Genomic DNA, 20,963 nt, shown 5'->3' on the forward strand with positions numbered 1-20,963 from the left:
AGAAACGGAGCTATCATCATTTTAAAAGCATTGATATTCCACAGGTTTGATCAGCTGAGTATCATGGAGGCAGACACATTTTGAAAAGACAGGATTCAGAATAACATTTAGATATAATAACATTTTGAACTGGGTTTGGTGTATGGGGTCTTATGAGGGAGGCAGCAGTGAATTAAAAGTGGAATGTGTGTCTCTGATTGGTCGGTCGGCTCCTGGCTAAACCCACTCTCTTTCATCCATAAAAGAAAGGCCAGGGAGCCTATGGGAGCGCTCGGCTGTCTCCTCCTACGACATGCACGAAAGTTGGCCACTTAAACTACTTCCAACCAGCCAGCAGACATTATACTGAACACAAACTACACCAAGGGAAAAGAATAACACTGCATTTTTCTCAATTCAGACACACAACTTTCGGTGCAGCTCCTCCATTTTGCAGATTTCCCTGTTCAAAGGGTTTTTTTTTAATTTTATATGTCGCTATCCTTATTTTTTAAAAAAAATATATTTTTGGCACATTCAACGCACCAGAGGAGAGCATCACTTTTATTTTCTCCCCGGTGGAAGAAGGGCTTGTCCAGTTTCTCCGCCTGGGATTGGGATTTGACAGCAAAGAGAGCCTCTTTTTGAACATTTCGAAGACGTCCCGGGCTTTGACTTGGACTTTGTGAGAGTAGCAGGTTTCAACAGTGTCCGGTTTGGTTTGTCTGAGTAGCTGCAGGATGGCTACTTTACCAGGAACAGTGCCTCGGATGGTGCGCCCTGCGCCAGGCCAGAACTACCCCCGAACCGGCTTCCCTCTGGAAGGTAAGAAAAAATCAAAACAATGACAGCGCGTGTTTGATGTTTGGACTTGTGCTGTGACAGAACTCATCAGGACTCCGCTCTGTCAGCTTGTAGCGTGATAGTCACACACAGTTTGTTACCGGCGACATGCTGGGAAATAAAACGGAGGGTGAACAATTGCGACCTCCAGTCAGTGTTGATTAAAGTTTACAACCCGAATGAATCAAAACTGAAGGATAGTTTCAGAAAAGCAGCGGTAGGAGTGTTGAGAATCAGCCCACAGCTTTTTTTTTTTTTTTTTTTTTAAATAATGTGTTTTGTTTCACCTTGATAATCTTATTTAAGCATTCATGAGTTCAGTATGAATTTATTAGTAATTTATTTTAATTTGAGTCTTGACTCACTCAGTAATTCCTGCTTATTATAGCTACAGTATCTACATGAAATATTTGTATTGATACCTATTTTATTTTCTAATCTATGTATTTATTTTTATGTTTTTAATGCTTTGACTTTCAAATTACATTTGAATTGCATTAATAATACAATGGTTAGAAATTATTGTATCTTAAATTATCCTCTATACAAAAAAATAAGCTAATCTAACAATAATTTACCTTTATAATAATTTAGATGACAGAATAATAAATCATTTTGTAGTACATTTTATGGAGCATTTTTACAAGTCCAACCTCGCTTGTTACACACACACACACACACACACACACACACACACACACGCACAAAAGTAATTTAATTGGTAATTTTTTTAAAACTCGTATGCCCATCACACTCAAGTATATGGGAACATATGGGCGGAAAAAAGATCACTTTGTATTTGCATGCATTTATGGAAACAGTTTTCCCATTACACCCAGTTCGTGCTCAAGTGCCCTGGACTGAAATGTACAAAAACCACGTAGCTCGCAAGTTACTCGAGCTCCGGGATTTGTTCAAGTGTCCTGCTGCTGGAAATGGCAATAATACACACAGCAAAGAGATGGCTCAAAGGATCACATCAATATTTGTACAGCATGACTAGGAATAATCAAGGTGGGAAGTGTCACCCTGTTTAGTGTCTCTTGAATGTGAAATTGGATCCTGAAGTGGCCTCGGATACATCCTGTCAGCCAGACTGATGCTGGATGAATTTGGCACAACGCTCTCTTGAAAATGTAGAATATGATAATGTGCGTAAACTACGTCCCATAAATAGTCAGTAGCATGGCAAAACATGCCGCTGATTGACACACCTCAGTCTAAATTGTAGCTTCATCTACTTAGAAGTGAACATTTGAAAGCTTTGGAGAACATGATGTGTGGTTGTTTTGATTGTTTTTGAGACTTTTATTGTTTATTGTGGCGCAGTGTCCACCCCTCTGGGCCAGGGTAGGGTGAACCAGCTTGGCGGAGTGTTCATCAACGGGAGGCCCCTGCCAAATCACATCCGACACAAGATAGTGGAGATGGCCCACCACGGCATCCGACCCTGCGTAATCTCGCGACAACTGCGAGTTTCTCACGGTTGTGTCTCCAAGATCCTGTGCCGGTACCAAGAGACCGGCTCGATCCGTCCGGGGGCCATAGGAGGCAGCAAACCCAGGGTGAGTGGAGGTCCGTGACTGAGTCTGTGGGTCACAGGAGCGCGAGGATGGGCGTCATGTTGGGTGGTGCAGAGGGCATGACACCTAAGTGAGCCCAGATCTGATGTTACTGTGTTACCAAAGCCGCCTGATAGAGGGCAAAGATAAAGATAATAAAAATATGTTTGACTTACTCTGTTTAGAAGTCTCTGTATGTCTGAACAACAACAACGACAATAATAATAATAATACTAATAATAGTAATAATAACAATAATAATGATAATATATAATAATAATAATAATAATAATAATAATAATAACAATAATGTGCTTTTTCGGCTATAACCAGTCTTTTGTCTCCTACAATTTTAGTCACATGTACACCTGTAACATCTTTTCTGTACTGGTCATAACAAACTTCAGAGCTGATGTTTTATTTTCCCCAAATATTTACATAAATATCTAATATTTTACATTATTGATCAAAAGGAAGAGAAAGCATTTACCATAAAAAGTCTGTTCTCATGATATTATGATATATATTAATTTTTACATGGTGTTTATAGTTATTTGTTGAACAGTATCTAAAGCATTTAATTCTGAATAATGGTTATATTTTATCAATTTCCATTACAGGATATTTGTTATTACATACATTATAGTACATGAGGGAACATAGTTTTTCACTGGTGTTAAATATTTAGTTTATAGTGCCGTTAAAACCTGTTAATAGTTGGCCTATTTCTTTGTCTTGTCTATGCAGTAAAGTCGCTGGCCTATAATGCTGCCATTAAAATTATAGGCTACACAATATAACCTATAGTTTTGTATGTTATTTATAGGCCCTATTTGTTTTCTATTGATATCTTGTAACTGGTGCATGTGTTCATTTAAAAAAAAAATATTTCTCTCAATTAAAATTGTCCAAAATTTCTCTTTTCCGCCCCTTTTGTCTTTTCCTTCCCATTCACACCATTTCAAACCTAAAGCAGGTGGCAACTCCTGACGTGGAGAAGCGGATCGAGGAGTACAAGAGAGAAAACCCGGGTATGTTCAGCTGGGAGATCCGGGATAAGCTGCTGAAGGACGGGGTGTGCGACAGAAGCACAGTTCCTTCAGGTGAGGCTTCATCTGGTAAGCTGCACTTTTTTTTTCCCTTATTACCAGCGAACACTGCAGCATCACCTCTGAATGAACATCACTTTGAATCCAACCTGTTTTAAGCCCCAGTTACTGATAATAAAATGTTTCAGTGTGGCAGGAAGCACACCTACAGCTGACTGACCCAGAAAAAACAGTCATCCTGTTGGGAAAATGTGCCTTTGGTCCTCACTAGTGAATTTATATTATTGTATTTTTAGTGTAATTTTGCTCCTTTTATTATAGACTTTTATTTGAAACATTTTCTCAACGCAGCTGGTTCATGTAAAACTTTACCTGTGCTATTTTTGTATGGTTTCCTTTTTTTATATATAAAAAGAAAAGAAAAAAAAGAAAAAAAAAATGTATGATAGGATTATTATGGTTCTTTTATGGGTTTTAGGGCTAATCACCCATTTACCTTTTTGTTGCCATTAGTGAGCTCCATCAGCCGCGTTTTGAGGGCCCGATTTGGCAAAAAAGATGACGAGGATGACTGTGATAAGAAGGATGAAGATGGAGAAAAGAAAACAAAGCATAGCATCGATGGCATCCTCGGTGATAAATGTAAGTTAACAGCAGAAAGTATATGGCCCTTTTGTATATGTCTGAAGTAATAAATTATTATTATGATTATTACAATAATTATTATTATTATCATTATTACTAGTCAGAGTAAATTGCAGCCTTGTAAGCAGGAAGCAAGTGTTTTAAACAGACTTCCTACTCTACGTCCTCTTGGGAAATTGTCCCACATCCGAGCTGCAGCTAAACAGAGAATTTATTCCTGCTTTTAACTCCGAGCCAGCAGTTGTTCATTTACTCAATTATTTATGAGAGCCTTGGCAGAAGGTATTTAACTGCAGAAAATTAATTTGTGTAGCGAATTCCTCCTCATTCATTCACTCATTTAACGACCTCTAAACGACAGCTGACAGTTGACCCATTTCACAATCGATGTCAGTTCACTGACATTTCACCACTTGTCAGTTAAAGAGGAAATCAATGTTCATATTATTATTTGCTCTATTAGTAATGCTGCGAGGAGGGAAAAATAAAGCTTTGATGCAGGTATTCGCTGTCAGTATTTGTCAATAGAATTTACAAGCTTTTAATAGCCTTAAAAATGCATTGGTATGTCATGTGGGTTTCATATTTCTGTGGCATATTGTATAGGCTATATTTAAATATAACCGTAATATAACACCATCACTTGCAATTAGACGCTAAATTAGAAAATGTGAAGGTTTTCTTGATACTTGAAGTTCTTTGACATGAGTAGAAGTGGAGTTGTTTGACAGTTTACAAGACAAACTCTTGATTTTATTGTCATATTTTATTAAGTTTAGAGTTTTACTAGCTTTCTTGGTCATGGGGAGTGAAAATGCGCATCCTCCCAACGATATAATGGTTGGCCCTTTTGATGATCAAACATGTGTGAATGGGGTTTAGATAAGAGTCTAGAAAAGACACCCCCCCCCATCCTCCTCCTTCTTCCCCCTTTTTTTCCAAAAAAAAAAGACACTGCCAAAGATTTTTCAAACTTGAAGATGGACTTCACGAGCAAAACCTCCCCTCTATTGACGCTTTTCTAAAGTGAAGAGTCCGAGGTACAAAAGCAAATCCTGGAAAGCAGGGCAGCGAAAAGGAGAGTATGGGCCCGTCCATTCTCATTCAAACATCGGGTAAAAGAGAGAGAAAACTTTGGACAAAGGGCAAGGAGAGACATAAAAGGAGATGAATTATTCAGTACGCCCCGCTGGTAGATAGTTTTGTAATTTTATATAATAGCGTTGGAAAAGAATCAGTTGATAGCGTGAAAACGGTCTCTTTTTTTCTGTCACACCACGCATTAATGTTACGAGAAAAATGTCACCATTTTGTTGCAAATATCTCCAGTGTTCATATAGATGGATTGTGAATCCTTCTGGCTGGAGAGTCTGCCCATTACCCACAGCTCGCGCTGCATGAGGACACTTTTGCTGGATAATGTGATAGTTTGACTTTTAGAGTGTTAACTACGTTACCAATGCATTATTATTGACTTTCTACTGTTGGTTCAAAATATCCACATAATGTTCTTGCTTCTGTTTTTTTTTTTCTTAGCGCTGCTTATGTTTTAAATTGGGACTGAATTACGTTGCTATAAAAAGAGACGCACCCCTCTGCGTAATGCAGTTTAGACTACCGGCATCCGGATGGCATTTAATAATGTTAATACTTATTAGAGTAAGCACTGGAAACGATGGTTGCTGAATAGGTGGCTGTGTTCGTGCCGGGTGTAATAGCTCGCAGGCATGGTAAGAAATGTATTTATCCCCAATCAGCCCCTCACTCTCCGAGTTTGAAGCACAGCCCTTATGTGGAGAGGGGTTTTAAAGCAGATTAAATAGAGCCTTTTATTTCTTTTCACTTTCATCTCAGAGCGGAGCTCACAGTGGCTCGCCCTGGGCACAAAATTCATGAGATTTTTTTTTTCGTTTACTTATCCAGATTTTAAGACTTTATTTATTTATCTATTTGTTTATTAGGTCTGTGTATTTGATTTGCTCAGAGGTTACATCACGGATTTATCCCAGCTCTAATCTAGCTTTATTGAACGTGTATTTAAACTGTTAACCATATTACAATATTTGTAAATTTTATTTTGCTGCATGGAGTCGACTGTTATTTCTCAGAAGGATGTAGGCGAAGGTAAACCAATCAAAACTCAGTTTTAATGTACCGACAATAGTTCCACTTTATGGGATTTTTTTCATTCTGATAACTATTTTTGCCGTCTGGTGATCACCGAGCGGAGATCCCGGTCCTCCCACCAATCTGTTTGCGCAGAAACAAGTTTCCCATCCATGGTGCCAAAGTTAGATTACGCGCAAGGAATGAGGGAAAGGTTGCACTACATCTGCGCAAACGTGGGCATCCTGTTTAGCGCCACACCGGTCAAAGAGAGAAGAAAGAGAGAGAGAGAGAGAGAGAGAAAGATCAGCTGTCCGGCGTCCATCTGCCACACTGATGCATCCAATCTGACCGTCAGATGAGGTGGAGACAGGCGATGGACACTTCAGCAAATCGCGGGATTACCTGAGGTCCTCAGTCTAATTAAACAGATGCCACGTGGGATTATATCCTAGCATCAGGGAGGGAAAGTGACAGACCGGCGGAGAGGTGTGAGGAAGTCGGACAACCTAAAGATCCAGGTTAGGAGGGAAGGGGGAGGAGGCTGCAGTTAATAGGCTATGAGATGCTACATTTGTAACCTAAACTTTGTTTCTAACATATTTGGAAAACGTTATTGTCTCTAGACAATCTTTTCCACCCATTTCTGTCTCAGTCTGTGCTGTAAAATACCTGCAAAGATTAGTAAATTTACGTTATACATTAAGCAATTATGCAAAAATGATTTTTTTAAGATTTATGATCCACTCACAGGTACTCTTGTTTTTCTGCAGAAACAAAAAAAAACACAAAACGAATAATTTCTGCTATTATTAATGATAAACTAGGCCCCCAGTGATGAAAAGTGTGAAAAGCTGCCCCCTCCGTGATTTTCAACGTCACAAACACACATGCGGGCACTTACGCACGGACGCACACACTAACACACGCACACTTTCGTGCACACACACCCAGTCTCTAAGTGTATGGTAATATAATGTAGCTATATTTCGGGTCTAAAGCCGTGCTGAATGAGAAGGACAGGGGAATGAAGCGAGAGACCACTTCAAACAAATCCATCTGGAACAGTGTGTGAGAGAGATTCAGTGAAAGTATGGGGAAGTTATTTAGCTATTAATAACGTTTTTTCCTCAGGCATTGAGAGTGACTCCATCTGCACTTTCTCGCAGCTATTTGGCTGGGTGGAAATTGAGGGAGACCCAAATGTTGGGCAGAGATAACATACCCATCATAGCCCAGACCCTGCGCTGTGCTTCACTGCATTAAACTCGGATTAACCTCCCCTGTCCCCGCAGCCACTCAAGCCACATTTCACTGGAATTTACATCGGTAGGCCTACATTTTTTTATAAAGGGGGCAGGAGCTGAAAGACAGGACATGATCGATAGTAAAATAAAATAAAATAAAATAAAATAAAATAAAATAAAATAAAATAAAACAATGAAAATGTTAATACGTTTCTAATAATTTGCTGGGCTTGTTGTATTTGCAGTAGCTAAATTAATAAAATTAATAAAGCTGGCAAAATAATTTATAGTGCCTATTCAATATTGAAACAAAATTTGAATTTTCAGATTTTCTATTTTTTAATGCTCAATTTTTTTTCTTTTGTTAATCAACTAGCCTATATATGTAAATAAACAGTGTCAATCTAATGAGCTAATTTGGGGCATATTTATGTTTAAGAAAAGATAGTTATGGAGTCAAGTGAGTAAGTATGTCAGATTGCATTTTACAAGTCTTAGCTTTCATGACTTTCTGGACCTCTGGCTGTCCTAGCATCTCTGAATTTAAAGGACATTTTCTGTTGTATGTAGCCTATTTGGTACAGGTGATAGCTACCTGCCGTCTTCCTGTTATGGTTGTAATAAACACTGGCAGGTTGACATGTCTCTGAGATGATTTGTGATTAGCTAGCTTAAATAGCTGGTAACTTAGTAGCGTACTTTGGTTGTGAAGTAAGGTGTTGCCTGGTAACAACCAACTACAACGGTTTCTCAGTTAGTAGCCTATACAAGCCTATGCTTGAAATAGTGTGACAAATTTCGATTTTAGCTGAAGTAATAGACTAAAATTGTAGGTTTTGTTGACACAATTGCCTCTAAATTGAAGGTAATTATAGACCTGTTAATTTTTTTCTCATTTTTTTAAGACGTCTACAGCACTGAGCAGACTTAAGGTGAGAAATATCAAAAGAAAATGTTTACTCTATCGGCTATAAGCATTCCCACCAGACTGTTTTGGAGACATTTTTATTCAATAGCTTACATGTGTTTTCAGAAATAGTTAGCACATGTAGCTAGCTCAGCTTTGTTCTTATCATATAAGGTGTTGCTTATGACTAACTGTCCTATTTTAATACTCAACCAATAAGCCTAAAATGATGTGACGGATTTCAATATTAAGTAATGTGCTAAAAATGTAGTTTTTGTTGACACTTTTACCTCAAGATAGAAGTTAAATTACAGACATGTTCGTTTTTTTGTCATTTCATTCATTTTGTTAGTGCCTCTAGAACAGTGAGATGGCTTAAGAAGAAAAATGTACCTTCTCTAAGTGTAAGTAAGCATTTTGAAGACATATTTTTCATTCAAAATATATGCTTTGGATTCAACAATAATGTTTTAGATTCAAAAATAATGTGTATAAGGTGCTATTTGCTGTTAATGACCTATCGCGATATTTGATGGCAAGAGCTACAACTAGTGTAACAAATTAGCCTATTGGTTCCAGCAAGGTAACATGAGCAAACCGTGCAACATAATAACATGAAACCCATTGCTTATGAGTAATGAGTAATGCATCAATTTTAAGGAGTGCAGTTTAAGCTTGTAGGCCTACCAAACCGGAGAGACATTTCAGTGTCAGGAGCTTTAAGTGTCGACAGCATTAGGCTAAGTAAAAAAAAAAAAAAAAAAAAAAAAAAAATGGAGTAGGCTTAAATTCATTCTGTGCTGGCATTTGACTTTGATCACATCAGAAATATTCATGGAAGCACAAACACTGGCTCTGCCACCATTATCCAGGCTGACAGTGATACCTCTCAAGGCTGTCTATTAATTAAAGTGGCGCTTACCATGTGGGACGACTCCCTATCTGGGCACAAAAATGGTTTTTCCATCTCTTGTGGGGCTCTTGAAAAGGGGCAATCTTTCCTCTCCAGCTTCTTGTGGGAAATTTAAAAGTGTACAGAGGAAGACATGGGGATTTCTAGCTCATTTATAAAGACGAGTTTATAATCCTTTCCTGCTTAATAACTTAAAAGGATTCAATTTCTCCCCTCATTTATGGGGTTATGATCACACATTGTTAGACGCAGATAGTAGCATTTCAAGGTTAACATTTCCTGCTCGAAAATATCAGAATATAAGATGTAAGCCCATAGGTGCCATTTGTTTAGCCTGCAATTCTCCTCACAAATGCTGATAGGCCCATTTTAGATGTTGTTACTGTTAATGTGATAACAACGAAGAAGCCGAGGAAGACCAAGTTGATAAGATGCCTCCATGCCACCGAGCATTTAAAAATGATATGATATTTAATTATAGCATATAATTTAACCATCGAGAATTAAATTCAGTAGGCTTATGTAGACTCTGAGGATTGAATGTCTGGTTGGGGGTCTCAAACCATACGAGACAAATTAAAGAGGAAGTGTTGCCCTCCAGGTATCCTGTCACAACAGTAGGGTGCTTCAGCGCGTCTCCCATTTCTGTCTGTGTTTTATTCCGCCAATTTTCACTATGGGGCTCCGGGATCATGCGCTGTGCCTGCAGGGCTGAGGTCCAAAATAAATAGAAAATCTCAATTTTTCATCTTCTGTTTTTGCTCAACTTCCCCCTCTCTCTCTCTCTCTCTCTCTCTCTCTCTCTCTCTCTCTCTCTCTCTCTCTCTCTCTCTCGCTCTCTCTCTCTCTTCCTCACACACACACATACACTCACACAGACACACACACTCACAGTCTTAACATCAGCATCGCAAATTCATGTCAACAGGTGTGGGTATTAGTAACAAAGGATACTAATAGGCTGGCTGATTTGTTTTATTTGCTAAACCATTTGTTCTTGATGCAGTTTATCTCAAAAGGGGTTATTTTAAGTAGCTAATATGTCTTTAAGAAGTCAGTTTTTCAATAATTTTGTAGCCTAGTTATGTAGAGGTAAATTCATTTCGTGCTATTACATGTAGGCTAATTTGGGTATTTCCTGTTTTGTTTTGTTTTTTTTTTGGTTGAAATTGGGTTTTGACAAATTTTGACTAATGCAATTTTAATGTTGACGGTTATTCTAGGAAATATTGCTCCTATATTAGACCTATTATTTTATTTATTTCCTTATTGTTTTTGTGGCAAATTTCATTAACAACGCCAAGTTCATACGCTGCAGACTCTCTGTTACAATATAAATACGTCGTCAGTCAATAGTCATTTTGTTTGAATTTTGTGCCATCAAATTTATCTGTGCTATTTTATTATTATTATTATTATTATTATTATTATTATTATTATTATTATTATTATTATGTTAGCGTGCTGTCAGCCTACCGACATGGCCTCAAACATTTACATTTCCACTTTAAGCGTTTAATGTAGGCCTATTGCCCAAATTACCAGCGCTTTGTTAGCGGTAATGTCTAATTGGCGGCAAGAAGATGAATAAGGCTGACAGGAATCAGCTGTCCAGAGATTCCCCTGTGAGTCTGACTCGGAAATCATAACCTGACCAGCTTTTCCTGCTCTAAAACCAGCTCGTTGAACTTGTCACATCTAATTAGGGTGTTAAAACGCACCGAGTGCATCGGTGGGAAACAGTAGGTGGTTAGTCCGGGGCAGCCAATGAGGCCTTTTTGGGTCAGATGGTGGAGGGGAAGGGTGTGTGTGTGTGTGTGTGTGTGTGTGTGTGTGTGTGTGTGTGTGTGTGTGTGTGTGTGTGTGGTGCGGGAGGGGTGGATGAGCAGCGTGGTTGGGTGGTGGTGTTGTTGTTGAATTGGACCGCTGCGGGCTTTTATTTCTAAGCAGGCTTCTTTTTTTCCGCTATTACTTCAATTATGGCCATCCAGCAGGCTAAACAGGCCAGCCTGCATGGACTGTAGCCTTGTTTTAATTAGGTATGAAATTAATTAGAGCAGACATCTATTAAAGACTTTTAAGTTTGGCTAATTTTTTTCCACAGAGTTTAAAGGTATAACAGTGGATTAATGGCTTACAGCCAAAATTACATTTTATTGCATCCCGTCATTTCTGTGCTGCCTGTCTAACAGGTGTCAGGCAATCTCTGACTGAATTGAAAACTAACATTTTAATATAAATTTGTTCTATTTTTTCCTTCCAACAGTATTTTATTATTATTCAGAAATTCAAACTTTGAAATTTAAATCCAAACATTTTCATCACTTTTAACATGTCATACAATGTCAACAAAACAGCCTATTGTCAGTTTTATAGTGATGAGGGTCCAGTTTCTGCTGCCTTGCTCTCATTCTGTCTCTATATACTATAAGTTTGTAAACATTTTTTTTAACTTATATTGTGCTGCTTGAGTCGCCTTTACCTTCTGTGCAAATGTGAAAATACAATTGTCTTCGATAGCCATTTTAAGAGGTCGCTTTCTCTTTTTTATTGAATTCTTTTTTTCTTGTATTAGTACAAAAAAGCCCTGTGATGTCTGACAGCCTACTCTCACCATTGTTAGATGAACAGCCACTAGAAAAGGACGAGAGAAAGAAAAGGGAGGAGAAAAGGCCCTTCTGTTATTTTCTGTCTTGAGACTTGCTGCATAGGCTATTCAGGCAAGTTGATGAACTCCTCCAAAAAGTTTATTAAGGGGCTACAAAACAATAAGAACTAAAGCCTTTGGGTGCCTGGGCAGACAGTTTATAAACTAGCTGCTATTGTGCCTCAAAGGCAGATGCATGAATACTTTTCAATAGGGGCCTTCAAACTGACACGATCAGGCTGGACAGCAGCAGTTTTAAAGGGAGAGAGGGTGCTTCTGCAGCAGCTCAGAATTAATGTACATCTGCAAAGGAAGGGGGAGGAGGAGGAGGAGCTGGGCACTGTCTGTTATGGCCACGCTGGTTTTCCCTTGGGCTTTACACTATATGTGTGTTTAAATAAACCTGAAAGGAGATATATATATAAATATGTGTTTGGGTCAATAAGCACTTTCTTACACAGTTCTCGGAAAAATTAGAATGTGGTCGTGCAGCATATAGGATCTGAGTGCGCTGTATTTTCATGTTTATTTATTCTCAAAGACCATAGGTTATTTTCAAGAGAGCTCGAGAAAGTCTGTCCTGTGAATCATCATGAAAGCAGATGGCTTAATGCGCTGCATCATATTTTTTTCTTTCTACTAATGCTATATTTTGAGTGTGGAAATTGCACAAGCTGTTATGTGCAGACTGTGACAATTGGTGTTTCCTGTTAATGCTGAATTTTAAACAAAAAGATTTCAAATGTTCCTAATCATTTATGCATCCAAAGCGAGGCAGAAATCTGTTGTATGCTTGTGGATTCACTGTTGATATATTTCTTTGGATGGAACACACTGGTTACGCGCACTCAAGAAGATACATTATTCCCCTCCTTTTCAGTAAACAATAGACTGTCACTCTTTATCCCTCTTCCCTCCTCTGTTCCTCCCTCTCCAGCTTTCTCTTTTAGTCCTCTCAGTCTCTGGCTCTGTGCCTCACAACATCAGAGGGAGTCCAGTGATTTGTGACCCCAGCAACCCACACTTAATCTCGCTAAAGAGGGGGAGCATCCAGTTTGCAGCTTGGCGGGCCCCAAATAGACCAAGCCTGCTCTGGCAGGTGTCAACATTAGCAAACAATTGGTCCCCAGTCCCATGCCCCGTACCCCAGTGCGACACTGAACCTAAACTATTTGAGGCGCGCTGAAAGAAACCACATAATAGGGAATGTGGAGGGGAGGAGAGGAGGGGGAGGACAAGGGAGAGATTACACTCTCAGACAGCTATTAGCAGGGATGAGGCTTTTCTAAACAAACACAAAAAAAGAGAAGACGATCAATACTGTGTTAGTTTACCAAGTGGAGTCATCATTGTGGCTTTGGAGTATTTATTTTCTGCTCCATTGTTTTTCTCGACTTCTCAAATGTCTGTGGGCTGCATCGGCAATCCAATTTAGTCTGGAGGGGGTCCCTGGGAGGCCTATTTCTTCTCCCGGGCAGTTGTGTGTTTGCGTTTGCGGTGGGCAGTTCATTCATAGATTTGGGGTTGTAATGAATCCTGATTGGTGAGTATTACCTTCAATAGTGGACAACGACTGGCCTGTCCAGGGGGAAAACAACACTCAGGGATGACAGAGCTCTGCAACCCTGTGGGATTTCAGTCCCTCTACTTCATTAGACAGGAGTGTCTTAGCAAAGAGAGCAAAGGAAATGGGAAGAGAATGGGTTGACATGTGGACCGTTGCTGCTCTCGAGTGGGTATGTGTCTTGACAAGAGGGCCAATGTTTTTTAAAGGCCATTTATTTATCTCTCACTGCTGATTCCTTGCCATGCCACGAGGAGAGACAAGTGTTCTCAGCGGGGAGATTAGTTTCAAAGGTTTTAATGGAAAAACCTATAGTATTTGTTATCAGACAGAAATCTCATTTAATTGCTTCGAGATGTCCTCTTGCTGTCTTTCTGCTTGGCCTCTGAAAAAAAAAAAAAGAAGTTTAATTCAGGTAACATCTGCTGAAACAAACCTTGCTGCAGTTGTTCTGCACACATCATTGGAGAAGCTGTCATCATTTTGCTGCAATAAACAAGCGTAAATAACTGACCTCACGACCTTTACAGACAATGGTGCCTGTTGTCAGAAAGCACCAATAACAATGTTAACAAGCAATAAACTGATTCCGGGCATTCATGGCATCACAGCATCACACGACATAGAAATTAAGCCCCACACACAGACTGATCAGATTGTGCACTTCTCCTGCTATTTTCCTCATGAAGACTGTAGGTTTTTGGCTTTGTCTCGACTAGGTGATTTGCCAAAGGGGACAGACAGTTTACAGAGTGATTTCAGCTGTAAGCAGTATTTAATTAACCATGTAATTTCATAAATTGTAGTCATTTTGCCTAATAAGTTATCCACCACACAACATTAATGTTGTTGGTGGCTCACAGATAATGTCAAATAAACGGTCCACCAGTAATTCTGCAGTACATTTAGGCAGGACATATAAGTCAGGAAACAAGCCTTTGCGCGTTGTTGCCTCTTTGATTTAAGCCAAAGAAAATTTACAGAGAAATCAGTGGTGTCTTGTATTAATGGGTCAAACTGACTCAATGCTGTCTTTTTTTATTCTATATTAAATTTGAAAGTTTGCTTTTCAATACTGTCAAAGTCAGTTTTTACAGGTGGCTTTTGCTGGTAGACTCACATTCGAATAGGGGTTGTATTAATTTTTTTATGTATTGTAGGAATTTTATTTATGATGCTGATCGATTATCATTTAATCTGTAAAAAGAGGTCAATTTACTATTAGTACCCAGTAGTACAAATATCTGTTTTAACTAAATGTTGTCTGCACAGCATTTACATTTTCTTATTGTTAAAGCTTTTTCTCCATATTTTGAGGAATGTAGAATAGACTGTATAGTCCAATTGAATTCCCTGCCTGTCTGGGGTAATCTGAGGAAATTTTAAGATGGACAGTCTAATAATGAGCAGGACTTTTGGCAGAAATAGATCTTTGTCTCGGTGATTAAGCCATTGTTATTCTGCCAAACAATAAAGCTGAAGGATCACAAAAATGAGTATAGAGTACATCAGGACATCTCAAGCTTTATTATGTCCATGTTAAATTGCGCAATGGATGAGCAGGTCAGAGCCACACAATTTATTGAAAGAAATGTAGTTTCCTCCAATTCGCCTTGCCAGCTAGGGTTGTCAAACTCTGACAGCTGGCACAGATCGGGACAGTGTGTTGCATTATGACCATCCACATGGTTACCATGGAGCTGCATTAGAAAAGACAAAAAGCATTTCTGGCTAATTTTATTACAATACAGGAATAGCCCACATAATGTGCAACAGTAATTACGTTTAGCACAGTGCGCCTCTCCCTCAGTGATGAATGAGAGACACTGACCATGGTCTGCTAGTTTAAGAATCGCCATTAGCCTATGCTACTTAACGCCAGAACATTTCACATTTTATGCTCTTGATCTGCTTCGCCACTGAAATATTCATTTGTTTTAATTGTGCATGTTTTTTTCCGTAACCACAAAGACAATAAACATGTTCCCTAAGTGTTGCGAATCAGAAATGTGTTTTTTTCCCACCAAGTTAAAATGTGAAAGCAGTTGTCCAAACAGTGGGGTGGAGCTCCTGTCCTAGCCGACAAAATAACAACTTCAAATGTTGTCCCCTATTTTCAACTAATGGGCTTATTTCTGCATCGTCAGTCATTCTCTCCTTGGGGAATATGTAGTCTCAGTATAAAAAGCTTTGCTACTGTGCCACATTACAACCCCTCAATATGGAGGGATCTCAGAAATTAATGCCAAGCACTGTAATGCTTCACTGTGCCCAGAAAAAAAGCTCTTTACAGGAAATATTCATTTAATTTCCGAATATAAAAGGACTCTTTGGTAACAGTTTGTTTACTTACAATCCACTAAAAGTCAGCGGACCATAATACAGTGTAGTATAATAGTAATTTTGATAATACATTAAATGATTTCACACAATACAAGGCGATCATTTTTCTGAGGTTTTAAAACTAAATATATAAACCTTACTTTTTACTGCCTCTTAATTAAACACCGGACATAATTTTTTCCTTTTTTTTTCTTTTAGCTTTGTTCACATGAATCCTGAGTTTTTATTGAAGTTTCCATCATTCGTCACAACTCTTCTTTGCTTCCTAGTGTCCTCTATATCACTCAAACTTTTCCACAATATTTGCTGCCCAGCCTTGTCCAGAAAATTAGGAAACTTCCCTTGGGCACATAAAAATGTCCGCTGTGCATTCCTATACTGTGCCCAGTAATCTCTCTTTGGCTTTGTTGAGAAAATGATTTGTTCCTCCAGGAGACCTCGGCTCATAGCCCTGAGACATTACTGTTTGATTTCCTGCGTAGGTTTTTAGAGCTTTTTGCTGGGGGACCGGGGCTCTGGCTCCAGTGCCATTTGGCAGAGACCCCCATGGGCTTCTTTTTACTTTCTTGTGCTCTCTGTTAATTTCATTACTTTCGCTGTGACCTCAATTAGCAAAGACTGGAGCTCAGGCGGTGACATTCTGCTCTGCACAAGAAGAAGAAACCTGGTGTAAAGCTCAGTCTTAGTGTTGAAGTGAGAGGTGGCAACAGTCTTCCTAACAAGGTTCACATTTTGTATCCTCTGAAGTCTTTATGGGTCCATGTGGCTCTGTTAGATCCTCTGTAATCTGGCTTTGTTCTAAAAACTGCCACAGTGGAAGAGAATAGGATGATGTAGCAAGTAAATTCATCTACGCTTGTATGTATGTAAATGTAAGATTTTTTCATTATCTGAATGATGGACACTTACATGTTTGATATGTTAGAAGTGCATTTTTCATTATATCTACATTTAAAAAGGTCTTTTAAAACAATTATTTATATTTCAAAAGTAAAATAAAAACTTGAACAGTACTCCGGAGAAAAACAGTATTAGTCTCATGCAGAAAAAGAGAATGTGTTAAAGCCAAAAGCAACCAATCATACTGTCACTAAATTACAAGTTTTAGTCAGTAGTATATTAAAGAAAAAGAATCCCACCCTTCAAGCCCTTCACGCTTTCACACTCAGGCAGTGCAGAGGCATGGGGAGTCAATATGTCAGCGTTTATGGATGCCCTGCGGAGCTGCACAGGGCTGTCAGGCCCCTATTCATGCTCTAATGGCCCCCTGAGGAGCTCGTCTCTCCCGGCTGAAAAGGCCGGGAGGCCCAGTGGACGCCCTGTTGTTGAAGGTGAGCGTGCGCTCTCATGGACGCGCCGCGCCTTCATCCATATGACAAGAGCCATAAAAGAGCATCGCTCTCGCTGCTGCTCCCTCTCTGTCTCCTCTGCTTTCTCTTGCGCGCCCCCCCTTCCTCTCTCTCCCACTTTCTCCCCACCTCAAACAGAGAAAAAGGGGCTAATTGTTTGTTGTGAGAGCCAAAGATTATAGAGCCTCCCATCTTTCTTCCTCCCTTGCAGTTTTTTTCCTCTTTTTCAAGCCCCCTACTCCTTTTCTAAAGAATGTGATTCTGTCCGAGAGACAAGGGAAGAAAAGTATTGGAATTTTCCTGAGGAATGTTGATGTAAAAGAGTCTTAAACTCTGACACTGCCAGTGAGAGGTTGTGTGTTTGGTAGCAAAAGCAAAGCGGCCCTTTCTAGCATTTTCATCAGGTAGTTGTTGAGTATGTTTGACGTTTGTAGCGGCTACAACTTATGTTGAAAAGTTTGCTTTTTTTAAAGCGTAATTGCAGAACAGGATGTGTAGAAATTTTAGCGCTCTTGTTCACTTCCCCTTTTCCTTCTCACTTGTCCCATCTCTGCGGATAAATTCTGGGACGTGTGCCCTTGGCCCTCAACCACCTGCTATAAACTGGTAATGACATGATAGGCATGAGACAAAGCTGAATCCCATGACATCTGTCCATAAAGGTGAGCTGAGAATGATTTTATTTTAGATAGGAGTATTTTTAATGTCCTTATGTATAGTTACACATCTCATCCAGATTCAATTTCAGCTAAATGTCAAATTACAGCCCAGAGAAGGTCACTGACAACCAGAGGAAATTGATTATGCATTTTGGCATGTTACCAAACCGAGTAAACAGTTAACTTGATTTTGCCACATATGCAGTCTTTTTACAAATTGTTTGGTATGTTGGCCTAAGTATATCTAATATATAGAAATGCATCCCAACCTTGCTGAGACTCTGCTCACTTTGAGAGTTTTGTTTTTGTTTGTCGCCAGCAGGGAGATAACTACAGGAAAAGATTATTCATAGAGAATTTGTCTTTAAACCATTCTGGTTATCGCTCTCGTCTATCTTGTATTCACATAAGGTTCCTATCTCAGATACATCCTTCGGTAAATGCCTTGAATCACATGCCTCCTTTAACTTGGCAACCCCTTTGGGATGAACAGGCAAGTGCATGAAGCAGAGATGCCGCACCATTCTCAGAAAAATGCAAATTGGGAAGTTGTTAGTTATTTGATGTTGCTGCACGATCCCCCCCGCCCCCGAAACATCCCTCCACTCCAGTGTTGGTGGTTGAATTGCATGCAGTCCTGGGGACAGGCAGGGCTGTTTATATGCAGGCCTGGAGCAGCAAAGACAGCACAGAGACAGATGCATGTCAGAGATAGCAGATCCCATCTCAGGCAGATGCCTCTTATCACAGGCCTGTTTGCATAATTAGGCCTTTTGATATTCACCCCCTCTGACTGACAAAAAGTATAATTGCAGTATCAACTACGACAAAAGGTAGGCACAAAATAAACAAGTCAACATAAATAGGGAGAAAAGATGCGGTGTTATTTTTGTCCTGTGGGAAAAAAAGAGGGAGGAAAAAACACCATTTTTAACTAAATCTGCTGTCAGTCACAGTCAACTGGTGTGACTCGGTGCTCAGAGGCTGGTCCTGTGAATGCCTGCAAAACACAGAGCGTGAGGCCTGATTGTAATTATGCTGGAACTAATATGCTTTTCAAAATGAGCCATTATGAGCTAATGCTGCACTGCCAAAGCTCTGTCTGTTTTTGTCCCTCTGTCTTGGATAGTTTGCAAAGGTATGGCTGATATTGAGGCCATGGGTTATGATATCAGAGGCAGCTTGACTAGGATGAGTACCACTTTACTTTAAGCTAATACTGTTCACAGGTGAGATGAAGGATTAAAACACTTTACACCTGCACCACTGCAAAAGCAGGATTTGCAGTTTTTTTTATTAGAGTTCCTCAAGAAAAAACATATACAATATTCCTTTTTTACTTCATCTTTCACAAAATGTTGCTGAAGGTTTTTATTTTTTGCTTTTTTGTATTCTGTTCGTATTCCAAGCATATCTGGCCGTTTTTGTTTGTTTTTTGTGTGGTTTTTTTTACAGCTTTGGTTTTATATTCTCAGAATAGAGCCTCCTTTTCATTGTTGTTATACTTCATTTTTTATATAAAGGTATCAACATAAGAAGGGATAACACAGTTTTCAGAGAATGAATACAACAGAGTTTTCTTCATGCTGATGACAGTAATGTCTCATGATCGCTTACTTTAGGCCCCTACTTGTTGTTTTTCCTTCAAAACTACCTCACAGTATTGGATGTCTGGATGTAGTGTTTTCAACAACCTGGTAGAAATGAAGTTTATTGCTGTTGTTATGCACCATAAATCTGTAACCCTACAGATCACTTGGTTAATTGCCGGTATTGAATGGACAGCTGCCTGTTAAATCAGCATTACCTCAGCGTCTCGGGGGTAAACGTGGAGGACTGGAGGAGTCCGAAGGGTTGAAGGGAGAAGAGAAGGAGGGCTGGAGGAGAAGGTGGATGGGGGGAGGGGGGGTCGATATCGAGGAGGGGTTTGAGGAAACAGGGTGATGATGAGGATCCCATCTGCCTGTAGTCTGAGCAGTCTGTCTGCGAGGTCAGCGATGGAGCATCAGGGGAGAGAGCAGGCTTTAAACCTCAGAGTAACCTTCAAACTATTAACTAGCAGCTCCAGTCTTTCAAAAGTAAGAACGGTGCTTTATCTAAAAGGTCTGGTCAGAATTAGAACATCATTAAAGCAAAGTCACACCAGGGTGAAAGGACGTCATGTGGATCTCCACATCTGTGGTGTTCATCTTCAATGTGGAATCCCCCGCGTTAATTTGTTAATCACTGCAAAATTTTACTTAAATTATAAAATAACACTGAAACAGTACTCAATAGCTGAGAGACAGAATAATCACACTGGAGATTTGACAAAATAATGTACACTTAAAGCAGACTGAAAACCTTTGAGTCTTCAGCGAGTTGTTGATGTACACTAATCTCCCACAATGCAATGCACAAAGGAAATGGGGGAGGAAAAAGAAAGTTTATCACAGCTGATAACACTTAAAAAAAAAATTGCTTTGTCTTTGTAAGGCTTTATTGGAAGGTGAATTATAAAGTTGTAATTTGATTGGCGTCTGACTGCGTAAGCACTGCAAACCTGTATACTACAACAGTTACTTTATAGTTTATATAGTATACAGTTAGTATGTAGTGTGCATTCAGGGCGAAACTGTTATCTTAGTTAGCAGAGATTAGCATCAGCCCTTGAAGGTGATCACCCTTTAAAACAGTTGCATTAAAGGTCAGTGATTTATCCTCTTCAATTCCTGTATTGAAGTCATCTCTTTCATAAGTCATGACATTCATTACAATTCAGGTTAAGGTAGTTTCTACTGAAACAATAGCCGGTGTTATCTTCAATCTTAATCAAGCACTTACCCAGACAAAGCAATGTGTAAACCTGCTTAATTCTTATTTATCATGGGCACAATTTTAAATCAATATCAGTGCAAAAGCTCAGAGGGCCCCTGGAGGAGAGAACACGGCAGTAATCATGCCCACTGGATGGCACATAATTAGATTGTAATTGGATGGTAACTAATGAGACAAGGCATGAGTGGGTTTATCGATATCCCATGAACCTTTGAATGGAAATTACAGCTGTCATATTATGCAAAGGCCCTAATCAGAGTGTACCTTTTTGTGCCGATCGGACCATTGAGGAACTGACCTCGACAGCCCTGCAGGGATTTTGTTTGCACATTT

At 39.4% G+C, this 20,963-nt stretch overlaps 1 protein-coding gene across 4 annotated transcripts in view; it reads left to right on the plus strand.

The window, feature by feature from the left end:
- The first annotated feature begins 316 nt into the window (after positions 1 to 316).
- The window catches only part of pax7a (paired box 7a), a 48,084-nt gene continuing 27,437 nt past the window's right edge, over positions 317 to 20,963 (plus strand). Inside the window, exons 1-4 of one of the 4 annotated variants that reach the window (XM_056405655.1) lie at positions 317 to 804; positions 2,152 to 2,387; positions 3,358 to 3,502; positions 3,947 to 4,075. In XM_056405655.1, the coding sequence (XP_056261630.1) occupies positions 720 to 804; positions 2,152 to 2,387; positions 3,358 to 3,502; positions 3,947 to 4,075 (595 nt within the window). In that variant the 5' untranslated portion in view covers positions 317 to 719. The remainder of the gene's footprint in view (positions 805 to 2,151; positions 2,388 to 3,357; positions 3,503 to 3,946; positions 4,076 to 20,963) is intronic. The other 3 variants (XM_056405664.1, XM_056405671.1, XM_056405680.1) reach the window with 3 other exon arrangements.

The sequence above is a fragment of the Seriola aureovittata genome, chromosome 2 (genome assembly GCF_021018895.1).
Source record: "Seriola aureovittata isolate HTS-2021-v1 ecotype China chromosome 2, ASM2101889v1, whole genome shotgun sequence".
In the NCBI taxonomy this organism is placed as follows: domain Eukaryota; kingdom Metazoa; phylum Chordata; class Actinopteri; order Carangiformes; family Carangidae; genus Seriola; species Seriola aureovittata.